Genomic DNA, 27032 nt, shown 5'->3' on the forward strand with positions numbered 1-27032 from the left:
CATAGCAGCTGGTGAAAGATAATGGAGCTGAAGCTCAGATGAGAGGTTGTAGGCAGAGATGGAACTGTTTAACAGTTGAAGCCGTGAGAAAATGAAATCATGGAGACTGGAGTGAAAAAAGAAGGGGGCTAAAGATCGAACCCTGGGGGACGTGTGGAGCAAGGAGGAGGAAGAAGGGCCAGCCAAACGGACAGAAAGAGACTCCCCAGTTGCTGAGCCCTGAGGGTACTGGGGCATAGAGGTCAAGGGAGGAGAGAGAAGGAGGGACTAAGAAGTACAGTGTCTGATGCTGAAGAGAAGTTAAGGAAGATGAAGCCATTGAATTCCGTGTTAGGGAAGTCAGTAGTAAAGGGGTGGTGAGGAGTCGGAGGCAGCAAGTGCAGGTAGCAAGTGTGCATCGTTTTCTCGAAGTGAGGCAGTAAGTGAAGAGGGGGGATGATAATTGCCAGGATGGCGAAGTCAAGGGAAAGGTGTTTTTGTTTTGTTTTTCAAAGAAAAGGGGGACTTGAGTAGGTTGGAAAGAATGAGCCAGTAGAAAGAAGCAATGAAGAGACATGTGCTCGATGAAGTATTTAATGGAGCAAAGTAGTGGAGAAGACACAGATGGAATCACAAGGTCAGTCCGTCATGTTCTGATGTAAAATGGAAGCCCTTGGCTACCAGACAGGGACTGGAAAAGCCTCTTGCAGAAGGTGAAATTTGAGCTGAATCTTGGAGTCTTCAAGATTGTAGAGGTGAAGGAGGTGAGAAGGGAGAGAATTCCAGGCCTGAGGACAGCCTGTACAAATGAATAGTCAGGAGTGTCATGTGTGACACAGCAGGTTGCCCAGTGTAGCTGGATCGTATGTACCTGTGGTGGGAAATAGGTGTAAGAAGACTAGAAAGGTAGGTAGGGAAGGGCTGTAAGTGGCAAACAGAGGATTTTCTATTTGATTCTGGAGAAAATAGGGAGTCACTGGAGTTTATTGTTTAGGGGCTGATGTGGTTAGGCCTGCACTTCAGGAAAATCACTTTGATGGCTGAGTAGAAGATGGATTGGAATGGGAAGAGACTTAAAGCAAGGAGACTGGTTACCTTAGAAATCGTCTAGTTCAACCCCTCATTTTACACAGAAGGAAACTGAGGCCTCAGATATGAAGTGTCTTGTCAAAGAGGCGGAGCTAGTATTTGAACTCAAACCAGAGGTGATAAGATGACAGGGGTATAGACAGAAGGACTGATGGTAAGAAGGAGGGTGAATGAAGAGAAAGACCTAAGGCCAGATGAGGACATTGAGAGCACTAGGGGAATGGGGCAGAGACTTGAGATTGTATGGGGCAGGACTGTCTATCTGCCAAGGATGAGGGGAGCAGAAGGAGAGTTTGAGTTTGAGGAGATTTGGAAGAGCATTTTCAGGTAATGTAATATAATTAAGAAATATTAGCATGGTCGTATGTTAGAAGACCCTGTTTATATCAGTAAGTTTGTGGACCCGTTCAGTATGATTTGTTTCCTACCAAAATGTTTAGTGGCTCTAGAGTTGGAGCAGAGAAAGTAGATGGTCTCTTTGCCTCGATGGAACAGCTTTGCTCTGCACAATCTAGAAAGGCCAGCAGAGTCAAGGCAGCAAGGGGTGAAAGGAATAGCATTATTGGTATGACTGACATATTGAGTCAAGATGAGGTAGGAAGGGAAGTGAAATCAGAGCAAGGTAAATACAGACTGGAAGGATAAGGAGAAATTAAAGGACCATAGATCATGAAGAGGATAAAGAACAGGCATGAGGGGAATAAGGGAAGAGGAGAGGTAGAAGGAGGGGAGGTTGTGGTAAATAGAAGAATTTCCAGACTCTTGGGGTGAGTTCTATAGAATTCTGTAGAATTAATAGACCTCTCTCTCTCTTTCTCTCCTCCCTCTCTCTCTCTCTCTCAAAGTGTTATTTCCATGTAGCACTTAAATGCTCTATTCACATAAGGATTTTTTTCTTTTCACAGCCAGAGTTGGGAAGACATCACTGATCATGTCTCTGGTTAGTGAAGAATTCCCAGAAGAGGTAAACCATCCTGATTTTTCCTTTAATATCATATTTCCACAGAGATTAAACATTGCTCAGGTTTTGTCCAAGTTGAGATAAAATGAAATGAATATATTGAATTTTTTTTTTGGCTTGGGTTTATTTTGAGCTGTATAATTTTTTAAGGGTGATGTTAACCCATAGATTATCATATTTGAAGTATTATAACTTTTAGTATACCCCTTGTTACTGGCTGTAAGGTTTTGAGTAGACCACTTAACATCCTCTAAGCTTCATTTTTTCTATTTGTCAAATGAGGGTATTAATACCTGTCTTGCCTATCTCGTGGGTTATTGTAAGGATCAGATAAAATAATGTCTATAGAAATGTTAGAAGATTTTAAGTATCAAAACAAATGTAGGAGGTAATGGTGTTAATAATGATTTGTGTATTTTTTTTCTAGAAAGTCTATGACTTAATCATTATGGATACTCCTTTTATTGACATAGATCTCAACCTCTCCACATCTTAGTAGATGGCCTTCATGAATTGCTGTGGTCTAAAATTTCATCATTTGATAGCCAGTTGATTGGTGGTGTGCCTCACCCAACTTTGTGTTGGTCCTTTCATGATAGACACACAATACAACTCATTGGTGGACCTGAGTGTTTCTTTTGAAAATCCAGTGTTGCCTCTACGTCATGTGAAGAGGGCAATAATGTGGAGTTGTTTAAATTTAGTCTCTTGTCCCTAGTACCTCTAGCCAAAACCTTGTGTGGTTTGGGGAAGTAGGGGAAGCTGGCTGGGAGGGTGGTTCTGCAGTCTCTCTTTGGTTCCCCTACAAGCCCCCTAGAAGTCACCCCGAATTTCAGCCTCAGCCCCTGTTACACCTGCTGTAACATGTGCACTTTATTTTAAAGTCTGAGTTTTACTTTGTTGCTTTTTGTAATACCAAAAGTCATATGAGGTGTGACTGCTGAGTCATGAGCCACATTTTCATGTTTCTCTCAGAAGCAGTCACACTGATAGTCATATCTAGTATGTGAACGTCTTTTGAGGTAATTTAACCTAGCGAGACTGTGTTCACATTTGGGGCTTAGTCATTAAAAGTGATATATGAGGGCCTTTATCATTGGAAAGTAAAAAATCAAAGGTTTACATATTTTTTAAGCTGAATTGATGGACTTACTCTTGAGTACACAAACATACTGAATCTTTGTGCAGATAATGTGGTTTGAGAGTATGTAGGCCTATCTGCAGTTCATTTTGGGGATTCCTCACATCACCCAACCCTTTGTATGTATAATAAGATGAAGAGCTTTGAAAATGCTGAATCTTTACTGTTCTCATATTAGGCCATGTTCACAAATAGCATCATAAGAAGTATTCTTATTATATATACATATCATAAATAAAAATGTAATCTTTATAAAAAACACATTTTGATAAGTGCATCTTAGGTAGATTTGCATCTCTGGTGAAACCTGGAGATAAGAATTGACCCTGGGCAGGTCTCTTACTTGTGTAAAAAGAGGGGCGTGGCATTGATGGCTCCGGGACTGGGGTCCCTTCCAGCTCTCATTCGGTGAGTCACTGGTTCTTTGAAAATACATTTGTGATGTTGCCTGTTGGAATACCTGTGAAACAGGCTAACAGATGCCAGCATTTATGAATAGGCTTTGATTATTTTTCTCTGAATGTTTTCTTTTTTCAATGTTTGTTTGCAAACTAAGGTCCCTCCACGGGCAGAAGAGATCACCATTCCAGCTGATGTTACACCTGAGAGAGTTCCAACACACATAGTCGATTACTCAGGTAATGGATGTGCTGTCAGTAAAACTTTGTGGTTTTCTTCTGTATACTACTAACTGAGCAACTAATTAAGGGGGTGCTATTGTAGGCCCTGTGCAGGCTCCCTGCCTTTTAGAAACAGATGCTCCTTTGATCTCCTCCATTTGTCAGCTTGAAGGACAATAAGTAAGTGCTGAGGTGAAATTCAGATTAAGACTTTGCCTGAGTAGATTTAGAGTGTTTACAAAATAAAGTCCAAAGTTTGTCACACTTTCTGGTATTGTATGTGATGAATTGCCACTGATTAGGAAAAGGACCAAATTTGAGCCTTGATTCAAAATTCATTACTTTGTTAACCTGCTTCCCAATTGATATTGTATCATTTGCACCAACTTAAAATCACATATTTGCATTTTTACCTGAAATTTTGAAATTTTGTGTATATCACTGCTCCCTTTTAGTCATTTTGCCATTTGCCTTTGTGCTGATTTCCATGCTTAAAAACTATTCCTATGACTGCATTAGGAATACCAATACCATGGTTAAAACTTCTTAAATTCATTTACCTAAAGTCTTATTAACGTCTTTATTTTATGTGGCAGTTTTGTGTCTCTGGAACTCTTTTTTTTTTTTTTTTTTCCCTTCCAGTAGAGGAATGGTAAGGATTTGAGTGGATTGACAGTAGAGGAAAATATTCCCTAGAACATTGAAATCGGGTGGCCTTTAACAGTCCCGACGAGGTGGTTGATGTGATCAGTTTTTCTGTGTGACCAGTCTTGCAGCCACTATCCTAAAGATAAAGTTAATTAAAGTTATTTTGACTTCATTATGTTTATGAGGAATGAACAACTGGATTTGGAGTAGGATAGCTGGGTTTAAATCTTGGGTCTACTTCCTACTCTCTGTATGATCTTGGGCAAGTTAATCCACCTGGGCTTGGGTTTCTTTCTCTTTAATATGAAAGGTTTGGACTAGATAAATCCAAAGGTCCATTCCAACTCTAAAATCCATTATCTTAGTATTTGGAATCTTAGAGTTATATTTGTTCCCTCTCTGGTCTTCTGGAAAGGATATGAAATGAAAGGACAGGCCTGTGGTCTCTAAGGTCTCTTGTCACTCTAAGGATCTTGTAGCTCTTCTAGTGGTCTGTGGCACTAATCGAAAGTTCAACATAGGATTAACTCAGTATGTAAAATTTAAGAGGCAGGGTGTCTTGGATAGAGGGCTGCCCTGGGGAGCTGAGAAGCTCTGAGTTGAAGACCTGCTACCTGGGTGACCATGGTCAAGTCACTTATTCTTTCTGCGTCTCGAGCACCTCACTAATACTAAGGTGTAGGTGAATGGCCAATCTGCATCAGTGGAGGGAGTTTCTGGACCACGAATCTACCACACTGATGAAATCAAAGGTCCAGATTAGGGGGAAAAAGGGAACTTTCTAATAATAGTGTTGAGTAGAATATTTAAAATGCGGTGGAGCCCTTTTGTAGTACTGGTATTGGGCAGAGGAAATACTCTTTTGTAGCCCAGTGGCTTTTTCTTATTCTTTTTACTGTCTGGTGGGACAATAGTTTGACCTATGACCGTCCCATATCCAAGTATGAAGAATGTAGGTTTACTTATTTACTGCCACGTGCAGGCTCCATCTGCCTACACTCCTAGAATCCAGAGTTGGGATGGACTTCAGAGGTTGTAGATTGCAGCCTCTGGGAAGCATCTCCAACAAGTGGTTTTGGACACCAGTTGTGACCCCAGGGAGGACGTGGGAGGGGACACCTTGTTGCTTGGAACCTTTGGGTCACTATGGGGCTCCATTCTTACTTCTGGTTCCCTGTGCCTGTGGTTTAGACTCATGTTTTAGATCCTGACCTTTTGTTGTTCAAGTTCTTTGACCTTGCCTCCTGACGAGTCCACCATCTGGCTCCAGACTGCTTGTTTCTTACCTTGGCTTCCTGACTTCTGTGGCCTGTCTTTTCTGGACTCTGGATTTCATGCTCATTTAGCCCCATAGTATCTACCTGCTCTTGCTTTCCTTAATTATTTCTTGTACTTTGGACACTTGTTTATTTAAAGCTATCGTATCTACTTGCCCCTTCCTACCTTTGCTGCCTCCCTTGAACTTGACACATTATCCCTCTGTTTAATAATATTTGCTAACCCATCTGTCTGAGCGAATTCACTGCCCTGGCTTCCCCTGGCCTTCCTTGTCCTGTTCATTTCCTAACCTAATCCCATGTAATAATGAACTAGGACAGGGGTGGGGAACCTGTGGCCTCAAGGCCACCCATGGCCCTCTAGGTCTTCAGGTGTGGCCCTTTGAATCCAAACTTCACAAAACAGACCCCCTTAATAAAATGATTTGTTTTATAAAACTTGGACGTGGTCAAAAGGCCGCACCCAAGGACCTACACGGCCACACACATGTGGCCTTGAGGCTGCAGGTTCCCCACCCCTGAACTGGGATCGTGCAGTTTGGTGCGCTCGGTAGTGCTAATGAAAAAGAATAAATTATTCGCCAGTCATTTTTTTCCATGGAAGTTAACATCTCTGTCACTTGTAGAAGCAGAACAAAGTGATGAACAGCTTCATCATGAGATCTCCCAGGTAGGTCGGGGTGCAGTGAGACACAGTTGTGTTGGAATCTGCGTGTGTGTTTGTGGGGAGGGCAAGTAATGACTTGGGTCAGTGGTCCTGTCTTCCTCACCTTGGTCTTCTGTTCCCCAGCTTTTCCCCTCAGTACTCCATTGTGATAGCTGGCTTTAATATGGGATAATTAGAAATCTATTTAACTGAGCCTTTAAGAACTTCATCATACCCTCAGATCAGTATGCACCTAAGGTTTCTACCTCTTTTTGAAGCTGGATTTTTATTCTTCTCTTCCTTAGCCCCATTACATTAGGGTATAGAGCTATTGCTGTTTACATTTTTGTTTTAATTTAAAGGAGATTACTAATGTATTCATTTTTCTCCTAGGCAAATGTTATCTGCATAGTCTATGCTGTTAACAACAAGCATTCCATTGATAAGGTATGTGTGTGTGAAGTTTTTCGTGGACACCGTGCTGTGGCCTGGATTTGATTTAAGTAGTACTTTCATTCACAAACCCTAAATTACAATGTTAGAGACCTCATTGATGGAATTTGCCCCTTCTATTCCATGAATCCTTTGACTAGAATAAAGGAAAGTTGAGGGATGGGAGCTAGGATGCTTTAGTATGTGTATTATTACTGGCAGATTGCACTGCATTGTTTAATATATTTCTAGACAGGAATCACATTTTCAGGGGTTTAGAGTCCATGGAACTAATTGTTTATTTTAATGTTTCTACCACACTCTTACTTGGCTAGTGTACATTTCACCACTAATGGCCCCAATAAGGGTTCAGATGTTGCTACCACCTCTCCTGCTGTGTGCTCTTCCACCCCATAATTTAGACAAAGAATATTGGTGTCACAGTGAGAAAAGGTCTTGGACTTGGGATCAGGAAAGTCTGAGTTTGAATCCTGTCTCAGATACAATTATGTGACCCTGAGCAAGTTACTTAACCTCTCTTTGCCTTAGTTTTCTTATCTGTAAAATGAGATTAATTAAAGCATCTACATTACAAAGATTGTTGTGAAAATTAAGTAATATTAAATGAAATGATAGATATCGAGTACTTTGCAAACTTTAAAGCCCTATGTAAATGTTAGCTGTTATTATTGTACATCATTTATCTTTATTGAAATGGCATTTATGGAGCTGCAGAGATGCCCCCCTTCTTCTGTATTCAGGTGCTTATACCATCATATATGGAAAGTGCTCTTCAAACCTTTGAGCAGGATAGCAGTACTAATTCTGGTCATCATAATCATCTCCATCGTATTTCGTTATCCTGAATAATTTAAACTTCTGTTTTAGGTAACAAGCCGGTGGATTCCTCTTATCAATGAACGAACAGACAAAGACAGCAGGTAATTATCGAAAGGAAAGCAGGCAGGAGAGATTGACTGCTAGTGATTAGTGCCCTTGTATACAGAAATCTGTGGCAGAGTCATGTCCCAGCCCAGCATGGGGCCTCTTCCATGCGGCTCATGCCACGAGCCCTCCTGGCTGTTGTGGTCAGTGCAGACACAGTGGCCTCAGCACGAGTACTGTGTGACCATGTGTGTGTGTGTGTGTGTGTGTATGTGTGTGCGTGTGTGCGTGTGTCTGTGCTGTGGACAAAGAGCGCTCTGCTGCACAGTCACCAAATGTCCCTGAATAAGGACTTCTGGTCATGAAAGATTTTGTGTGGGAGTCAGCCTGTCTTTGTTGTGGGGTCGGGGGGATAAAGGAATAGGAAGACTTGTACCCAGTTTTTTGCCCAAAGCAGGATGCTAATTGTGCATTCATAGAGACAAAAGGGCTTGTAGGTGGCTGAGGGAGACCCAAGTGCGAGTTCTGTGTCTGGTACACACCAGCTGTGCAGTCACAGACAAGTCACTTAACCTCTCCATGAAGGCCCCTGGCAGCTACATTGATTAGCATTGACAGAAGAAGTCCCTACACCAGTGAAATCACCCCCCTAGGTGAAAATATCTTGAGTTTTAGCCTAAAATTGACTCAGTAAAATAACTTTTCATGGCAGGGCTATTTTGATGGGCCAAAATAGTACTTTCTGAACCTTTTAAATCTTTTCAAGGATTGATGCTCACGTAAATCATTCAGCAAGCATTTGTGGAGTTCCTTTCACGCACCTAGCATGTAGCAAGTGCTCATTACATATTTGATTTGTGGGTTGATTATTATGGCTGTAAAAATTAGAAGGATAGCTCCACAGGGAGCTTGTGCTATAGTTGGATGGGCAAAGCATTGGAACTTGAGACAAAGAGACATCATCTATGTTATTCCCACTAATTGTGTGTATACCCCAAACTCTGTCCTGGGCCCTCCTTTCATTCTGTGTTCTCTTTTGATGTTCTTTAGGTGAGCATAGGTTCAGTTGCTGTCCCTATGCTAATGACTTCTAGATCTACATATCTAACCCACATTTCTCTTCTGAACTCCATTCCATCGTTATTAACTGCCTGTTGGATAATTCGCATATCCAAGTAGTTACCAAGCCTTGTTATTCCTATTTCTATTCCACATCTTTTGTATCTCCTCAGCTTCTCTTTACTCACACAGCTGTTGGCCTCATTCAGATCCTTATCACCTTCCATCTAGAGTCTTGTAATAGTATCCTGTGTTGATTTCCTATCTCAAGCCTCTCTCTACTCCAAAGCATTCTCTCCACAGCAGCTCCAGTGATTTTCCTAAAGTCCAGGTCTAATCCCAGGATCCTACTCCTGTGGCTTCTTATTACCTCTTAGAATCAAATACACACTCTGCTTGGGCTTTAAATCTCTGCACAATATGGCCGCTTCCATCCTTTCCAGTCTTCTTTTACATTAATTCCCCTCTTTGCACTCCGTGGTCCAGCGACAGTGGCTTACTAACTGTTCTTCGTGAAGGAGACTTCATCTCCCATCTCTCTGTCTTGTGCTGGCTGTTCCCCATGTTTAGAAGGCACTCCCTTCTGAACTGTGCTTCTTGGAATCTCTGTTATTGGTTGTTGGTTTTTTGATTTTTGTTTTTTTGCTTTTTGGTGAGGCATTTGGGGTTAAGTGACTTGCCCAGGGTCACATAGCTAGTAAGTGTCAAGTGTCTGAGGCCAGATTTGAACTCAGGTCCTTCTGACTCCAAGGCTGGTGCTCTTTCCACTGTGCCACCTAGTAGCTCCTCTGTTACTGGTTTTTTAAGCCCACAGCTCAAATAATACCTTCAATGTGAAGTGTTTCCCAGTCTTCCCATCTTCTAGTATACCCCTTCCAAAATTACCTTGTAATCATCTTGTATATATTATGTGTGAACTTACGTATATATGCAGGTGTTATCTTCCCCATTAGAATGTAAACTGCTTGAGAAACCTAGAAAACTAGGTTTTTGTATTCATAGTACTTAGCACAGTGCTTGGCACATAGTAGGAGTGAAATACTAGTGTTCTTCACGTACCCTTGGGCAGTCTAGTAAAGCCTGTGGACCCCTTCTTGGAATAAAGTTATCTGTGTGCACAAAATAAAGTACAAGAGATTACAAAGAAAACCGATTATATTGAAATGCAGTTATCAAAATATTTTTCTTATCCAAGTTCAAACTCCCCCCCCAAAAAAAAACCCAATATTTGCAGATTCCCTTGGGGTTACTTGGATGCTAGGTTAAGAACTACTGGTTTAGTAAATGCTTATCGATTGATTAAACTGATTAAGTGAATGAATGACTGAAAAAGCATGTATTAAATGACTCCTTTGTTCCAGGCATTGTGCTGGGTATCAAAAGACAAAAGTATAAACAATCCCTGTCCTTCCATAGCTTAGGTTCTGAAAGAAGGAGATGGCTCCTATAAGGGAGCCAGGGAGGAATGTCTTATTTTGGAATATTACAGGCATGGTGAGTAGAATCACTAAGACAATTTATAATAAAATGGTAATAAGTCCCCTGGGAGCCAAGGGAAAGGATGTGGGCACTCATAAGGACTTCTGGTTATTGTAGCACCTTCTCTTTTCTCCAGTTAGAAGCAGCATTTAACAGCAGTTGTGACCTGTTTATGGCTGCAATTCTTCCCTGGAGGTCCAGGGAAGCACATAAAACAAAGCAGAGAGGATGTCCTGTACCCTGGAACCAGAGGCCAACCCCTATTCCCTCACTGACTTCCGGGCTGGATCCTAGCTGGACCAGCGGTAACTGTCTGCTCGCTTCTTCCTGGTTGAGATGACTTCCTCCAGTTTGACCCTTTGTTTCCTAAAGATTTTGGTTCCTGCTAATCCTGTGCTGCTTAGCTAGACAGACTCCTGATTCTGTATTCTTCTGGTCAGCACTCTCATTGCTGCCTGCATCTTATTATGAAGTATACTAGAACCCTTTCTGTAGGTCCTGACCAGGACACCATGAGCCTGCTTAACTAGTGTGCACCTTTATGAGAATGTATTACTCTGAGGGGTCAGATGTGTGTTCCACTGGCATGCCAGCTACTTGCTTCTATGCTCCAGACCTCAGGCTTGTTTCCTTGGCTGTTCCCTTACTGAAAAGGTTTGGACCATTTCAGTAGAGTCATTGTGTAATGTCTTCTTGCTTTTCCCAACCTGCCAACTTCCCTAACCATCCAAAAAGTTGAATGGGCCTTATCCTAAACCTTTGTACAGAGCTGCTTTGAATAGGATTCCTCCAGATTAAGTGAACTTTCTCTCTTGCACCTTTGAGAGGGAGGCATGATCTGCCCACACAGGGAAGTCTGCAGATCCTGTGTTGAAGGAAGCATTCTGTAGCCCCAGGGCACTTGGAGTTCTTCTGTAGCACCAGTGCCAAGTAGGTTGAAGGGACTAAGCTTTTGTGCAAGGGACTCAGCTAAGCCATGAAAAATGACTTTATCTAAACAGCTCTGTCACTGAAGTTACAAGCGTTTGTTGTCAGCTGTATGTACATTGACCTTGGGTGGTGACTGGAGCATACCTGTAAAGATCAGTTCCCTTGGAGGCATCTCTAATCTGGATGCAGTGGGAGGACTAATAGAGTAAATGGAAGTAGAGGGATCTTGGAAACACCATTTGGAGACTAAGTGAGAACATCTACTAAGCCCTTTGTTTTTCCTTTAGTCAGGCAGGACATTGGAATCTTGCCTCATATAGCTCTAGGCCCCCGATATGTCTTATTTTACCTTCCCTGTGATGAAAGGGGTTGGGGGAGAGGGGAAGAGGAGAGAGAGAGAAAGAAAGAGGGAAGGGGGGAAAGAGAGAATGAATATATGTACATACATACACATATCCATATATATACACCCTGATCATGATTGAGTTGCTCATTTTTATGAGGGCTAAGGAAATCCTGAGACCTTCCTCTTTGACACTGAAGAGAAAGGCAGCGGAGACACCCTCCCCCTGCCCTGCTCCTTATCCCTAGGCTTGCCAGCCCCGAGATGATCCTTCTTCTAGCTTGTATAACCTCTGGGCACCATAAACTAGCCCCACTCTGAAGTCAGTCAGCTTCCAGCTTACATTTTCCTAAAAATTTCCTGGCTTTACATTCCTTATCTCCACTGTCGTTTTCATAGGATCCTAGAATCCCTGTCAGCAACTTATTTTCTTTGGTGACTTTCCTTTTCCCCTATACTAGCAATCACTTGCTGAGGGGACCCCCTATAGCCTGTCTTCTCTTGATGTTCTCTCCAGTGTGCCCTTTCGTTTAGAAATATACATCCCACTGCCTAAGTGCAGAAACTTACAGGATATATTAGAAGAAAGGAAGCTTGTGTGTTTTCTACTACATGGCTTGTGTGACTGCCATATTGGCCTTCAGCTTGGAGTACGTGGGTGTGTGTGTGTGTGTGGGGGTGTGGGTGTGTGTGTTGGTGTCAGTCTGTCTGTCTGTTCATCAGTGCTAGAATAAAAGGACCCGGGGCTTGTCTGTAGGAAAAGCTGTAAAAGCTGTTTGCTTCCTCCACAAGAGAATCCCAGAATCTCAGAGTTTGAAGGCCATCTGGTCTAGCCATATCTGAGTAAGAATTCTCTCTACCATGTTCCTGAAGGATTTCAATTTGTCTATTTTAAAAAAGCCGGGGTGGGGGGGGCTCTCACAGTTTGACGTGGTCCTCACTCTGTTGCAATAAGGTGCCTGCTCCTGTAACCTTTGGCTTTTCAGTCCCTGCAGTAGTCTCCGTGATTAGGAAGAAAAGTGGAAAATAATTTTTTAGACCAAAGGTAGACATTTTGAAAATAGAGTATTTTTTATTTTGTCTCACACTTGTATAGTTTTTAGTTATACTGTTACTAGACATCTTTTTAAAGCATTGTTAACAATGTGCTTGGGAGTATGCTAGGTAGTATTGGAGGTAGAAACTGGCAAGAACAAAAGTGAAATTATGCAGGTTGCTTTGACAACTCCTGCTGGTGCTTTATGAGCAATTTTCCCCGTAATTGAGGTATCCTTATTTATTGAAGAAAGTTGTCTATTTGCAGTAGACTCTAGCCATTTGAACTGTCTTCATCCAACTCCAGGTGGCATTCACTTCTCTCTTGGTTCACTCTGACCATTGTACTCAGTTATCTTGGAGGTACGTGCCTCCAGTCCAGCCCTCAACACTATCCTGCTTTAAAACACATCCATCCTGCCCAGGAGTTCTCTCATTTGACCACTTATACCCTTGACTGCCATGGAGAAGGAACCGCCGTGAGATAAGAACCTTAAAGTGTTGTATAAATGTCAGCTATTGTTAGTGCTACTATTAGGAGTGCCCTTGAAGATTTGAGGCACCTGTTAATAGGAATCATAGTCTTAAATTTACATTTATATAACATTTTAAGATTTGTAAAGTACTTCTGTTAAGCAAATAGCCCTGTGATGCAGATGGTACTAGTATTATTATTCCTGTTTTACAATTAAAAAGCTGAAGTTCAGAGAGAGATAGTCACATAGATAGTGCTAGAACCAGAATTTATACCCAGGTCTTAGGATTCCAAGTTCCTTGTTCTTTCCATTACACCATGCTGTGCCTCTTCTGTTAGGCACAGAATACCTGTCATGGACCATTTGAAACCTGGAATACCTCTGTGCTGTGATACACTGCAAACCCTACCTGGTCAGGTAGGCTCATGTTTTTGCTTGATTTAATTTTATGGTGACCTGCCAGTCAAGCATTCAAAATAACAAGGTGAACGCCATATCTCAGAGCAGAAAAGACCATCTCTAAGGACCCAGCACCCATACCCCTTCTGGCATCTTATTCTTTTGGTGTTCACCTTTTTGTACAAACCTTAAAACAGGGCCTATTTTCTGTTTTATTGCTGATGGGTCTTCAGGGACGGAACAGCCAACTTCTAACTTTTCCAGGGGCTACCATTTATGTGAAAGAAAGGATGTCTGTTTCCCTCATGTCACTTAAACTCTAAGCCATTTAGGTCTACCATGATAGTATCACAACTGGGAATTTGGGTTCGTGGAAGATCTTGAAGATTTTGTGCCAGATCATTTGGCCCTCCATCCTGTAATATCCTTTGACATCCTGCCTGGCATAGAAATGCTTGTTGATTGATTAATAACAAGTACTCTTAGAGATTGCTGTAACCATGGACCATCTCATCTCCCCCGAGGCTTTGGAAGAACTATCTCCAAAATTCATCATTGATCTTCCCCCATCATGTAGGCACACTTGTTCTGTTGGTGGTCAGATTATTAACCATCATGGTGCACTTCATTCCTACCCTGTACCACAGCCTCACAGGAGTTACAACTCCAATTAGATGATGTTTCTTTTTCGGCAGACTTTGTGAGACCCTGTTTATTTACTAGGGCTTGCAGATTATCTCCCTTTTGGAACCTTCTCTTGGCTCTATTAGGCTTTCGTAAGCTTTGTTTAGCTACTCGCTGTCATCTGTTGGCTAATGCTGGAACTGAAAGTGTGACTCAACTGTCCAGGCAGTTTCCCAGGAGGTGAGAGTATCAGGATTATAGATTTAGAGCTGGGAGGGACCTTGGAGGTTGAGTCCAGCTCCCCCTTTTTACAGTTGAAAAAACCAACGCCCAGAGAGATTAAAGGACTTACGGATCACATAGCTAGTAAGTGTTTGAGGTCACGTTTGAACCCAGGTCTTCCTGGTTCCAAGTCCAGCTTTCTGCTTTGATCTAGGACAGTCCCTTCTACAGCAGTTATGGTTTTTATCCTCATTTGGGATGGACACCTGTGCATAATCCTGGGTAGACTGAGAGGCCAAGAAGATGGTCACTACCAAGCAGGATTACTCCTTTGCGGGAGGGGTGGACAAGGTTTGCCAGCTGTTTGAACACTTCTGAACTGATTGCCCCTCTCTAAAATTTAACTACCAGAAAGCCTTTTTCACTATTAAAAAGATTTCCCGTGATGCCTTCAGGCTTGCTGCTTGATACACTCAAAATTCCTTCAGTGATCTGTCTTCCTCCTCAAACCCTACCGGAACAACTACCTAGCTAAGTAGCCAGGCTAAGTCTTCAAGACTTCCTTGGCCAACTCTGTCGAGAATTTGTGTCCTCTGCTATAATTCCTGCCCTAAGGTATGGCTGTCCCTCAATGTAAATGTGCTTACACAGGTACAAGACAGTCAAGTTGTTGTTGTTGTTCAGTCATGCCCAACTCTGTGACCCCGTGAACCATAGCATACCAGGCCCCTCTGTCCTCCACTATGTCCCGAAGTCTGTCCAGGTGTATGTATGTAGCTTCCATAACACTACCTCTGCCATCTCCTAGGCAAACATGTAGACATTTTTTACATTGGTGACTTCCTCTCTGTGGACATCAGTACCCTTCTGTCCTGTATTGACTGCTTCTAAAGCAGCCCTGAACAGACAGACTGATTAGTGAAAACCTTTGGAGACCATTTTCCATAAGGAATACAGGCAAAGACATGGTCCCTGGAAACCTGATTTACCAGAGTCGGGCCCTTAGCAATCACAAAAGATCTTCACAAGGGTAGATCCCATATTTCCCAAAACATTGACTTCCTTCACATATTACAAGTAGCTTCCTGTGTGTGTCAAAACCATGCCCTTCTGTTGTAGCAGGATTGGTAGGAAGAAGAGAGAGCTTTTCCAGCAGCAACTGCCTTGTGTTGCCAAAACTCTTGTTATAATCTCTAGTTTTTTAGCTCCATACAATGGCCTGCTTCCCAAAGCCAGGCTGACCTGCTGTTTTTCTTCCAGTGATGACATCAGGTCAAGTAGAATAACCATTTTCTACAAATCAGAGCAGATGGGGAATCACCTCCACATCTTTTATGTGGAGATGTAGGTTTGGCACCTGAGAAAAGTCCAGCTTTCTAGCATAGCTAAGCTGAGGCTTTAAGGAAAGGGAAGAATATACACAGTGACTACAACACGTAAGTGGAAAGAGCCACCACAAAAGGGTTGAAAGTCAATGCTGAGAAATTTTTTTTTTTTTTTTGAGGCGGTTGGGGTTAAGTGACTTGCCCAGGGTCACATAGCTAGTAAGTGTCAAGTGTTTGGTCTTAGGCCACGTTTGAACTCAGGTCTTCCTGACCTCAGGGCTGGTGCTCTGTTCACTGTGCCACCTAGCTGCCCCCTCAGAAATTCTTAAGAGCAAGCTTGACCCCAAAGAAGAGCAAGAGAAGACATCTACTTACCCCACTTTTTTGCAGAGATGAGGGGGTCCAGGGTGTGGAACATTGCATATGAATGTCAGATTTTTTTCAAAGTGTTGATCAGTTTCGCTGAATTTATTTCTCCTTTTTTTTTTCTTTTCTTTTTAAAAATGATTTGTTATAAGGGATGACTCTGGTTGTGGGAAGGGGAAAACATACTTGGGGAATTAGGTGATGTAACAACAAAATATGTGAGTAAAAAATCTATTATGGAGTAAAGACAAGGGTCAAGATACCCTTGTTGGGAGGTGAAATAATATAAGGACATCCTGGTGATATTGGACCCTCTGGCCTTGTATTAAAGGCTGAGTTTGCCGAATAGTTGCATGGCCTCTTTCTGGGTATAGTTAAGATCTCTGGGCTTGGGACCAGCATAGCCAGTAGCCAGTATAAAATAAGGCAGGTTACAACCTTTGCTCTGGTTTCAGAGGTTAACCACCCTTGCTTATTAGTGCTCCCCTTACTGGTGTTATGAATCCTTAGACTCTGGGCTGCACTTTTCTAGAATTATGGTACTTACAAACTCTATAGTATCCATGAGCCTAGTGATATGGGACCTATTTCCCTGTCTTAGCTGAGATCATAGGCCCCACTCCTTCTGACCAGTTTTGACCTGTTCTCTTCCATATTTTTGTTGGGCAAGACTTCCATGCAGGGAGGCAAGGACTGGACAGCTTGAAGGATGGGGAAAATGTGCGTAGGCAGTGAGCAGTGAGAATGGTCTGTTGTAACTAAAGAGAAGATTAGAGGCGGGAACCGATGGGGAAGGTATTGGGTGGAGGAGGTAGATGGGACGTCATACTGACCTGACTAAAGGGGCAGGTCCTAGCTGGGGAGAAATCTTTTCTAGGTAGAATAGGTTGTGAAGTGAATTAAAAAAGGAGCAAGTTCTATACTACCTCTAACTATGTCTTGTATGTTCTAGGCTGCCTTTGATATTGGTTGGGAACAAATCGGATCTGGTGGAATATAGCAGTATGGAAACCATTCTTCCCATCATGAACCAGTACACAGAAATAGAGACCTGTGTGGAGGTAGGTAGGTGTGCATGCATATGTGCTGCCCTATTGAGTCAGCATGGTCTCAGTAGTGCCCAGCTGTTTGGTGGGGCTGGACGTAAAGATTGGCAACAAAGTCATTTGGGAAGAGTGAGGGCCTTGCCACTGGGTTCTGAGCTCTGTTTCACCTTTCTGATTTTTGTCTTTGAATATTTACAAAATAAATGTTTTCTCCAAGGAAACTGCTTTCTGTTACCACATACTGGTTTAACTTATTAATCATATTTATTGAAGTATAAACATTTAAACTGTCTTTTAGTGTTCAGCAAAAAACTTGAAGAACATATCAGAGCTATTTTATTATGCACAGAAAGCTGTTCTACATCCTACAGGGCCCCTGTACTGTCCAGAAGAAAAAGAGGTACTTTAATTTTTCTATATCTTTTTGTGGAAGTGGGGGGAAAGTACAGGTGGTAATTTTTACTGTGGTCTTGAAGAAGTTTTTTCTGGAATTTAAAAGTTAAAGTTCTGAAATGCTGTTAAAGTTTTATTTAATGGCTGAATTTTCCAGAAACTTAAGCTTAGATAGCTTAAGTACTTAAACTAGTTCAAATATTTTTTGCATAAGTACCTTTAGAATAAAAATATCATACAACAAATAAAATACCAGTCTTAGTTGGTGGTCTTATTTTGATGAAACAGAATTTCCAGGCTGTAAACTAATTGACTTCATCCATTTTGAGTAGGATTTGACTTGTTTAAAACATAATAGAATTCGATGCTCCCTTATAGTTTATAACTAAAAACACAAGTGATTTTTAAATACCATTTGCTTGGTTTATTTGGTTTAATGTAGATTCGATCATGTTGCTGAGACCTGTGTGCTGTTTAAGGGTCCCTTTGTCACATTTTATTATTTCCAAGATCCAGTTTTTAGTTTCACCCTCAAGAAGTGTTAGATCCTCAGAAGAACCACACCTGCAGTGTGGGTTCTTGTCCATCCACTGAGTTTTGGAGGTGTTTGGTTGCCAGGCATATATACACTAGTGATCAGGCCAGAAAGCTTTAGGTGTGGATAACTTAGAAGGACTTTTCTGTTCATTTTCTTTTTTTGTTTTTCATTTAAAATGAAAAATATTACTCTTAAGCAACCTAGTATTAATCAGTATTACCAAGAACTACAGTAAAAATATTGAATGTAGCTTAAGCTTTTGTATTGGCCCTTCTGGTGACTCCTTCCTTTTCTCTGCCTTGGGGTATATGGGGTTTTTAGGAGGACTGGTGTGAGGGCTGCTCATCCACCTTTGGTGTCCACCTGTCACTTGATTCTTACCTGTGGCTCTAAGAAGCTGTAGCATGCGAAGAGGCTACACCCCAATTAAGTGTCTTGACAGACAGGCTAGACCTGGTTGAGGGTAACCAGTGGGCCTCAAACCTGTCAGTGAGTTAACGGGCTGTCTGCCCCAAGCATGTGAAGACTTCCCCAGGGCAGTGGGCAGATAAGAACAATTTGTTTCAGCACCCATGAAGGCGGCTGAAGCAAATGCTTTGGAGACTTTAGAGCTTGGTCAGACATCAGAGATGCCAAGGTCAGCCACAGCATCCCAGGCTATGCCAGTTGTCTTGACTTTTGTTCTGCCACTGGATTTCAAAGACTCTGGAGGAGAGAGTGAAGCTGATGACTGCGTAATTCTGCCTGCTTGAATCCAGTTCATGTATGAGTGAAGACATCACCCCGTGGTGACATTGGCCCTCTTCAAACAAAGGATGAGCATTGGCAACTTTTCTCTGCCTCATGCACCACACTGATCTACTTCTTTGGCTGGCCTCAGTCTGCCTTTCTAGTTTCTTTGCCAGTCCTTTTTCTTTGAAAAGAAAGATTCCCAAAGAAGAGATAGTACAGATAGCCCTTTTTGAGTTCTTTCTCCATTAATAGTGATGTGAAATATCTACTTTGATCTTTTATTTGCCAGCTGTTTGCTCTCTTTTTAATTATTCTTAAAATTGATTTTATGTTTTGTTGATTCTTTCTTCCTTAGTCCATCAGTGTCTCTTTTTAGTGACTCTTCTCTGTGCCCTTTTAAGTAGCTTCTTCTCTTGTAAAAAAGTAGTAAATAAAGCCTTTGATGTTTTCAGGAGCTTCTCGCAAGATGTAACCTAAACATCCTGTTACAGCTAACTCTCCAACAACCTGAAATATTTAGAGACTGCTTTTTTTTTTCCCCCACAAAACTTCCATTTAAAAGTCCAGACTTTTACTGGATATTTTAGACAGAACTTAAGGTTTTTAAAAAGGAGATTAAAAGTTATTTCATCACAGTCATCCAAAAGGCTATATTCATAATTGAAAATTCAGATCTATGAGCATTTCTAGGCGAAATATAACAAATGGAACCCTTTTTATCACTTAAAACGTGAACTTTTTTGCTAGAGAGAAATGTTCAAGTTAGTGAAAATCTGACTAATTTAAGTTATTAGTCATTGCATCCTGGAAAGAAAGCTGGATTTGGAGTCAGAGGACACATACTTACGTCTTGTCTCTGCTGCACCGAGGAGGGTGGTCAGTGGGCTTGATACAACATCTCCGAGACCACAGTTTCATCTTTTCTAAGATGAATGATTTGGACTATGAGCTCTGTTTCTTGATTTCTCTAAGTCCTATATTCCTAAAATGCCTTCAAGTCAATATTTTTAGAAGGTTCAATTACAGTATATTAAAAGAGGAAGCTAGTATTTACATATCACATTTAGTTAATGGGTTGGGAGCAGTCACTGATTTTTTTTTAACTTTTACTGAGAAATATGTAATTAATTATTTTTTCCATATTTGGCAATATCTTTTAATAGCATTTTACTATGGGGGAAGACACCACATGCACAGAATGAAAGACTGATTTTAGGCACAGCTGTGTGTCTTATTGTAGCAAATGAGATTTTTGAGAAACGCCAGGAGCACTCTTGAACACTTTGAACGTAGACTTATGCTATCACGTAGACTGTAAAGGAACAACGAGACAGACAATCTTATGCTTGTCTTCATATTGTTTCTGAATGTGAAGATTACTGTGATAGAACCAGTGTCTTATTATTTCTTATCTGTCTTATATATTCTTGAAGCACTGTTTTAACAGATTGTGCTTGTGTTTTGTTGTGCCCAAGTGTCAACTCACAAAAGGAAATTGTTGTAGATTCTATCAACAGAGTCTTTTCTTGTGTTTTTTTTTCTTTTCTTATTCTCAAATCCCCTTTCCTAGTTCATTGAACTTTCCTCTGGAGACCACTATTTTTTTTAAGAGGCATCCTGTGTTTAGAATTCTTCCTCCCCTCTTTCTGGAGCCTCTTTTTTATTCCAGTTACCTAATAGGTTAGCAAGATCAAAACTTTGCTCAAGTGATCCATTTAGAAACATCCTCAACTCCCCCACATTCTCTCTGAGGATAGCCACCTTAGCAGAGGGACCCCCCCAAGGCTACCATCTGATTCCTTTCTTTCACTTTGCTCATCCTGTATCCTGGGTCCAAATAGATCACCCCTTCATCATACTCTTCCTTCGCCCCACTCTGTTCCCTAAAAAATGTTTCTCAAAGTTCTTTGTTACGTACATACATACATACATACATACATACATACATACATACATTTTATTCTTGGATCTAAATTTAATTAGATATATATATATATATCTGTATAGATATATAGATATATAAATAAAAGAGAAATCTATAGGTGTTTCTTTAAGACTGCTGGTCCTGTGATTTCATTGGCCTAGGAGTTCCTGAATGGAAACTCCTTCCACTGAAGCACATGGTGGTTTATCTGTGACTTAATCTTATGATGTTCTTCCCAATCAGAAAGCTAGTTAAAAATGTGAGTGGTCGAAAGAAAAAATGTGAGTGGCAGAACATGAACCCAGATCTTATTGATTCCACCGTCAGCTCTCTTTCTATCCCATAATGATACTAGCTCTTCTGTGTCTTTTCAGTATCAACAAATTTAGACCTGAAAGGGACCTTTGAAATCATCTAGTTAAACCTCCTTATTTTACAGATGAAGAAACTGAGGCCTAGACAACCAGTCAACCAGCATTTATTAGGTCTTAACCGTATGCCAGGAATTGTGCCTAGTACTGGGGAGATGAATGACTTTCTCAGAGTCAAATAGATAGTAAATAGCAGAGACAGGATTTGCATTCTGGTCCACTGACTTCAGGTTTGGTACACTTCCCTTTTTTTCTTCTTCTCCTTCGTTTTTTCATCCTTTTCACTGTTTCAGATTTACGCACATGAAAATTACAGAAATGCCTTTTAAAGCTTTTAGAGAATGTTACAGAATCATGAAAAACAATCAGTTCTTACCTCAGCGTAGCTAACAATGACCGTAGAAGTGGTTCACACTTGGGCAAGAAGGTTTTACCAACAACTTTTGAGTAGGCATATTTTTTTCCTACAGGCTTTATCATTAGAACTGAGTTTTTATTATCAGAACTGATGATTACATAAAACCTTTTTCTTTGGTCTGTAGGTCTAACAGTCAGACTTTTCATAAGCTTATTAAAGAAAGCCCCCAAATAATGTGTAAGAAGTGTAGAGAATTCATATTCCCCAGAGAAGCCAGAGATTTTCCCTTTCATGCCCTTGAATCCTGGGTAGTTTAAACAGTGGGGGCCAGAAGGGAAAAATAAAGAGGCTCCTCTTCCAAATGTTGACTCAGACAAAAAGATCAGTGGCATCCCAATGTCTAATGAGTATTAACTTGTCACTTGTTGGTTTCATTTGGTGTTATGTTTTACTTTGATGGGGTAATAATATGAAAAATAAATGAATATCTGAAATGGCAGAGAGAGTACCCATGTAGTCAAGAAAATCATTTGGATGACTAATATAGAAGTATGTTTTACATGACTGCCCATGTATAACCTATATCAAAGGGCTTGCCTTTGCAATAAAGGGCAGGAGAGGGGAGGAGAGAATTTGGAACTCAAAATTTTAAAAAATGAATTTTAAAAGTTGTTTTTACATGTAATTGAGGAAAAAATAAAATATTAAAGAAATATTTTTTAAAAAAAGAAAATCAATTGGGAAACCTCCATCATAAACTGACAGGTAAAAAACAACCCTCATTTTTCTGTTTTCCTTTGTAGATGAAACCGGCTTGTATAAAAGCTCTGACACGGATCTTCAAGATATCTGACCAGGACAATGATGGCACACTCAATGATGCTGAGCTCAACTTCTTTCAGGTAGAGAGCGGCCTGTATGTTTAGTTCTCAGAGGGCTCTGTCTCTTCTTTGGTAAATTAAACACTTCCTAGCATTTGATTGCACTGATGTACACCACAGGTGTAAGTTTCTGTTCCATGGGAGAGAGGCTTCTCTAACACAGAACTATCTCAGCCTTCCCCCATAGGGTGCCTTTTACTTAAGCCTCAGTTGGAGGAGAAGTGTCATGACCTTGTGTACAGTGAAGGGATTGAGGTGGGGTGAAACCTAGGTCTCTGAATGATTCTTCAGGGTTCACACATAGAGCCACACAAAGAAGCCTTGGGTTTGTAGAAGGCCGTGGTGGCTCGAGGTGGAGTTTCTTTCCTCTTGGGTGCTGCATTCATGAGACCTTGGCCAGGGATCCTTTTCTGTTTGGTTTCCTTAACCCCCTTCTCTCCCTTCACTTCTCTTTGAGACATGTGGCGCCTTTGTGCCTGTTGTGGCTTGGAACATTTGCCTTCCTGAGCTGGTGCTGGTGTGAGTGAGTGCCGAAATGATACAGTCCTGGGTCACTGAAAATCCCTGGCTCCTCTGGGTCACTGGGCCACCCTAATTTTTTAGTTTGCTTGCTCTGATTGTAACATTTCTGTGTTGATTTGAGATTGCTTTGTAGATTAATATTGAATGGTTATTGTCTGATTTCATGCTGATTGCTTTTCATTATTTTATGTTGTTTGTTAGAGAATTTGTTTTAACACTCCATTAGCTCCTCAAGCACTGGAAGATGTTAAGAACGTAGTCAGGAAAAATCTAAGTGATGGAGTGGCTGACAGTGGACTGACCCTAAAAGGTGGGTGGGTGTTTTTTTTTCTCCTGAGCTTAATATTTGCTAAATTTGATAGAAGCAAAAGATCCCTGTAGCATTCCTTTTGTAACTCTTAGTGATGTCAGTATTTATTAAAACATTTGAAATCTGTTTCTGGCAGCCAAAGTTCCTACAAAGCCAAGCCTGTTGGGTGGGTGTAAGGAGTGGTGTCTTGGTGAGAAGGATTAGAAGTCTGCCAGGTAACACTAGGAAAGATTAGGCCATCTGATAACAGCTAGCCTCATGGCAGAAGCACTGACAAAATCTGTTCGGTGCAGTCCCCTTTGGTGCAGATATTTACATGTCACATCCACCCCCAATGTTCATATGTTGTGTCAGGTAGTTGTCTGATCATGGCACAGCTTCTCAGGGCTGCTCAGATCCACCTGAGAAAGACCAAAGAAAGACCAATGTGGTCTTGTTCCAAGAGCTTCCTTCAGAAGCGGTCTTAAATGGAAATTATTTTTAGTGAAGACTTTGTGATTGCTAGTCATATTTACCAAGTACAGAATGTTCCCCATATTTCAGAGCAGCATACATTAGAGAGATGCAGTAAAAATGAGGCACCTAAAAGTGAAACCCAGAATTTTCCATTATAGAAAGATGAGAGAAAAAGATGCATGAAACCATTTTCTTCCCCTTTCCTATCACTCTTGTGAATGTCATGGATTCTGGAATTCAGTTTAGATTTGTCCTCTCTGATTCAGTTTTGGGTCTTTTCATCCATTGTTTTCCCTTTTAGAATAGAGTATATGCATGAAGTAAATATTCTAAAATCAGGTGCCTTTTAAAACTCCAGCCTGAACTTTATTTGGACTACAAGTACAGTTTGGAAAATAATTTTGTTTTTGAAAAGTCTTATTTGGTTATAGGCATGGCTATTGGATGATTAGCTCTTTTTTATCCAGCCTTCCATTTGGCTGCTTCTGTCTCATCTGTCTAAGAGTCTTAAATGGTTGATTCTCGAGGAAAGTTGGCCACGTTTTGAACCAGTCTTGTTTCACTAGATAGCACAGCACCACAGTTAGGTAATCATTTAGTAACAATGGCATATAATGACATTTGGAAACCTTTTACCCAGAAGGTTTACATACCAATTTGCTTTATTTCAGGTTTCCTTTTTCTACATACACTTTTTATCCAGAGAGGGAGACATGAAACTACTTGGACAGTGCTTCGTAGATTTGGTTACGATGATGATCTGGAGCTTACACCTGAATATTTATTCCCTTTGTATGTATCTCTAGATTCCTGCTTTAATTCATTCTTCAAAGATTTTTTTAAAACTTCCTTTAAGCATAATTGTCAACTGTTACCTGCAGAGCCCATCATGAAATTGTTTCATTTTCTATCTGCTAACAAACTCAGCAGCTAAACACTTGGCTTAAATTTCTTGTTCTTCATGGATTGCCACGGCTAACACAATGGCATAAAAATATCCTCAAGGACATGCAGATGACCATAGAAGGAAGGGTGTGGGCAGGAAGGCAAGGGTGGGCTAGGAGTGAGGGTGGAGGAATGAAGTCACTGATCAGGAAAGACGGTCAGTAGGTAGATAGTCTGAGTACTACATGGATGTTCTTAAGAATTTGTTTTGTCCTTGAGATAATAAAAGAACTAGAGGATGGATTTTCTATAGAGGATTTATGGAAATATGTTAAATGAGAACCACACAGAGCAAGGTACAAGTGGATTTTTTCAGGGTGGGGGTCATTAAGTGCTTGCCCAGGTTCACACAGCTAATAAGTGTCAAATGTCTGGTCTGAGACCAGATTTGAACTCAGGTCCTCCTGATTTCAGGGCCAGTGCTATATCCACTGCGCCACCTAGCTGCCCCTGGTACAAGTGGATTTTGATCTCTACCAATAGAGGGAGTACCCACATTTGGTGAGATCACAGATCTCCCTAATGATCTGAGTAGGGAATTTTTTTGCGGGGGATGGACGTGGTGTGCATAGAACATTATTTTCCCTGTGCATATATAAGTTTTTGAGGAGATTATACTTCTTTGTTCAGATATGGCTACCACATTAATGGAATTCTTTTGAATATGGTGAACAAATTTGTCTTGGGTAAGATTAGAAATAGGAGTTGATAAGTGTTCTTTTCCCGTGTACCTCCCTAAGTTATATGTAGCATACTAGTATGAGTCTTAGCCAATAAGCTTCCTCACTTTCCCAAAGAAGGGTATGACTTTTCCCTCCTCTTCTTCCCAGGTTAGGGCTCCAGAAAGGGATCCAGGTTATTTCCCTTCTCAGGCTTGAGCTCTAGAAACACAAGAAGGTAGATCACGATGGTCAGGGACAGCTTCCCCTTGTGAGAATCATCCTTATGAGGATTCTCAGGCGCTTCACGTGGAGGTTCCCACTGTCTGCAAGGGGAAAGCTCACCTTGGTAGAGATGCTCAGCTCACCCAGCGTTTTACCAGTTAATATTCCATAACATTGGGCATGTATTGCATAGGTGCACACAAATACTATAACAAAGTCCATTGGAAAAGTCATAAAAATCCTTCTGTAACATCATTTGGCAACTTGCTCATTGATATCTTTGTTTCTATGTTACTGTCTTCTGTAATGTAGATTTTCTTGATGTCATGTTTTTGCAGAACCAGTTAGTGACATACAGTAGGATATGTCTGTGTGCCTAATTGTTATAAGCAAGATTCTCAAGTTTTAAAAAGACATTTTATTGATATAGTTTGTTTCTATGTAAGAAACACTCCCTGATAAACCTACTGCCCTACCACATATACACAAAATGTATTTCCTGAAAAAACAGTTTATCCAAAAAGTGGAATATATCATTTAATTTTGATAGTATGATTCCAATGTTTACTTGTATTTGACAAGTTTTAGTGCCTCTCAATGTTAGCTTTACTTCTAGTTGTGTTTTGGATTGTTTTTCCCCTGTCAGCCCTGCTTTCTTCACTCTCTATCACTGCATATAAGCTTTCCATTGTTTCTCTGATTTCTCCATGTTCATCGTTCCTTATGTCTCAGTAATATCCCATTACATTGGTATACCATCAGTTGTGTAGCCATTTCTTCAGTTGTTGGACACATATTTGATTTATAAATAATGCAATGTATGGAAGATTCTTCAACTAGTAAGATAAAGTTAAATTTTATTGTCTATAGACCCCTATTTTCTAATGTATACAAAGTCACCACCTTCAAGGCTAATATAAAGCATATTAAATGTCTGAGGTAATATAGATGCTGTGTACTTTCTTACTGAAAGGATCAGATGTTTAGAAAGCTTCTGTGACAAAAATGGGCCCCATGCTGACCATCCACCACACAGAAGCTTCCTTAGCCTTTCTATCCAATTGATAACTTTTTTCCATCACTAACCTTCAGGCTGGTAAAGTAGTAAAAACTGCTTTTACACTTTTCCCTTGGGTCCACCATTTTCTTCTTTTATTCTCTCAATCAGGTCCCCTTTAAGCAAGGCCCTTTTCATTAAAGCATGTATGCACTCAGTCATTTGAGAGGACAAAAACTAGGTTGTGTGTAGAAAATCATACGTAGAAAGGTAGTAAAAATGTGGATGGGAAAAAAAAATGACATCTTTATTTGCACTGACTTCTAACTAAAATATAGCATTTCCTTCAGTTGTTTAAAAATGTGCTTTCTGCAAAATATGACTCTGCAAAGAGACCCATAGTCTTTACCAGACTGCCAGAGGGGGTCCAATGACACAAGAAAGGTTAAGAAATAGATTATTACAAGCAGATACTCATTACTTAATTTGACAGAGGTTAACACGATAATCATATGTGTCTCATTCCCAGATAGTAGATTTGGGGCCTCTCTGTCTTTCCTTGTGTGACTTTCTGATATTAATGTCTCCAGTTTAATATCAAAGATTTTCTTAGATTCCGTGATGCACTGAGAAAGCAAAGTTCTTTCTGAGTCACTAGGAACCCAGCCCGTTGGCTTCCCTGGATTCCACCAAGGAATCATTTACATGTTTTGCATCTGTAGGCCCATTTTCATTTGGA

At 40.8% G+C, this 27032-nt stretch overlaps 1 protein-coding gene across 3 annotated transcripts in view; it reads left to right on the plus strand.

Annotated features, from left to right (window-relative positions):
- Positions 1-1978: 1978 nt before the first annotated feature.
- RHOT1 (ras homolog family member T1) overlaps positions 1979-27032 on the plus strand; it is a 50151-nt gene continuing 25097 nt past the window's right edge. For all 3 annotated transcript variants that reach the window (XM_027861989.1, XM_027861987.1, XM_027861988.1), the window contains exons 1-10: positions 1979-2032; positions 3727-3808; positions 6342-6385; positions 6755-6808; positions 7682-7734; positions 16889-16997; positions 17281-17382; positions 22102-22200; positions 22903-23011; positions 24139-24259. In XM_027861989.1, coding sequence (XP_027717790.1) covers positions 2000-2032; positions 3727-3808; positions 6342-6385; positions 6755-6808; positions 7682-7734; positions 16889-16997; positions 17281-17382; positions 22102-22200; positions 22903-23011; positions 24139-24259 — 806 coding nt within the window. In that variant the 5' untranslated portion in view covers positions 1979-1999. The remainder of the gene's footprint in view (positions 2033-3726; positions 3809-6341; positions 6386-6754; positions 6809-7681; positions 7735-16888; positions 16998-17280; positions 17383-22101; positions 22201-22902; positions 23012-24138; positions 24260-27032) is intronic.

The sequence above is a fragment of the Vombatus ursinus genome, unplaced genomic scaffold, assembly GCF_900497805.2.
Source record: "Vombatus ursinus unplaced genomic scaffold, bare-nosed wombat genome assembly UNPS02014768.1, whole genome shotgun sequence".
Lineage (NCBI taxonomy): Eukaryota > Metazoa > Chordata > Mammalia > Diprotodontia > Vombatidae > Vombatus > Vombatus ursinus.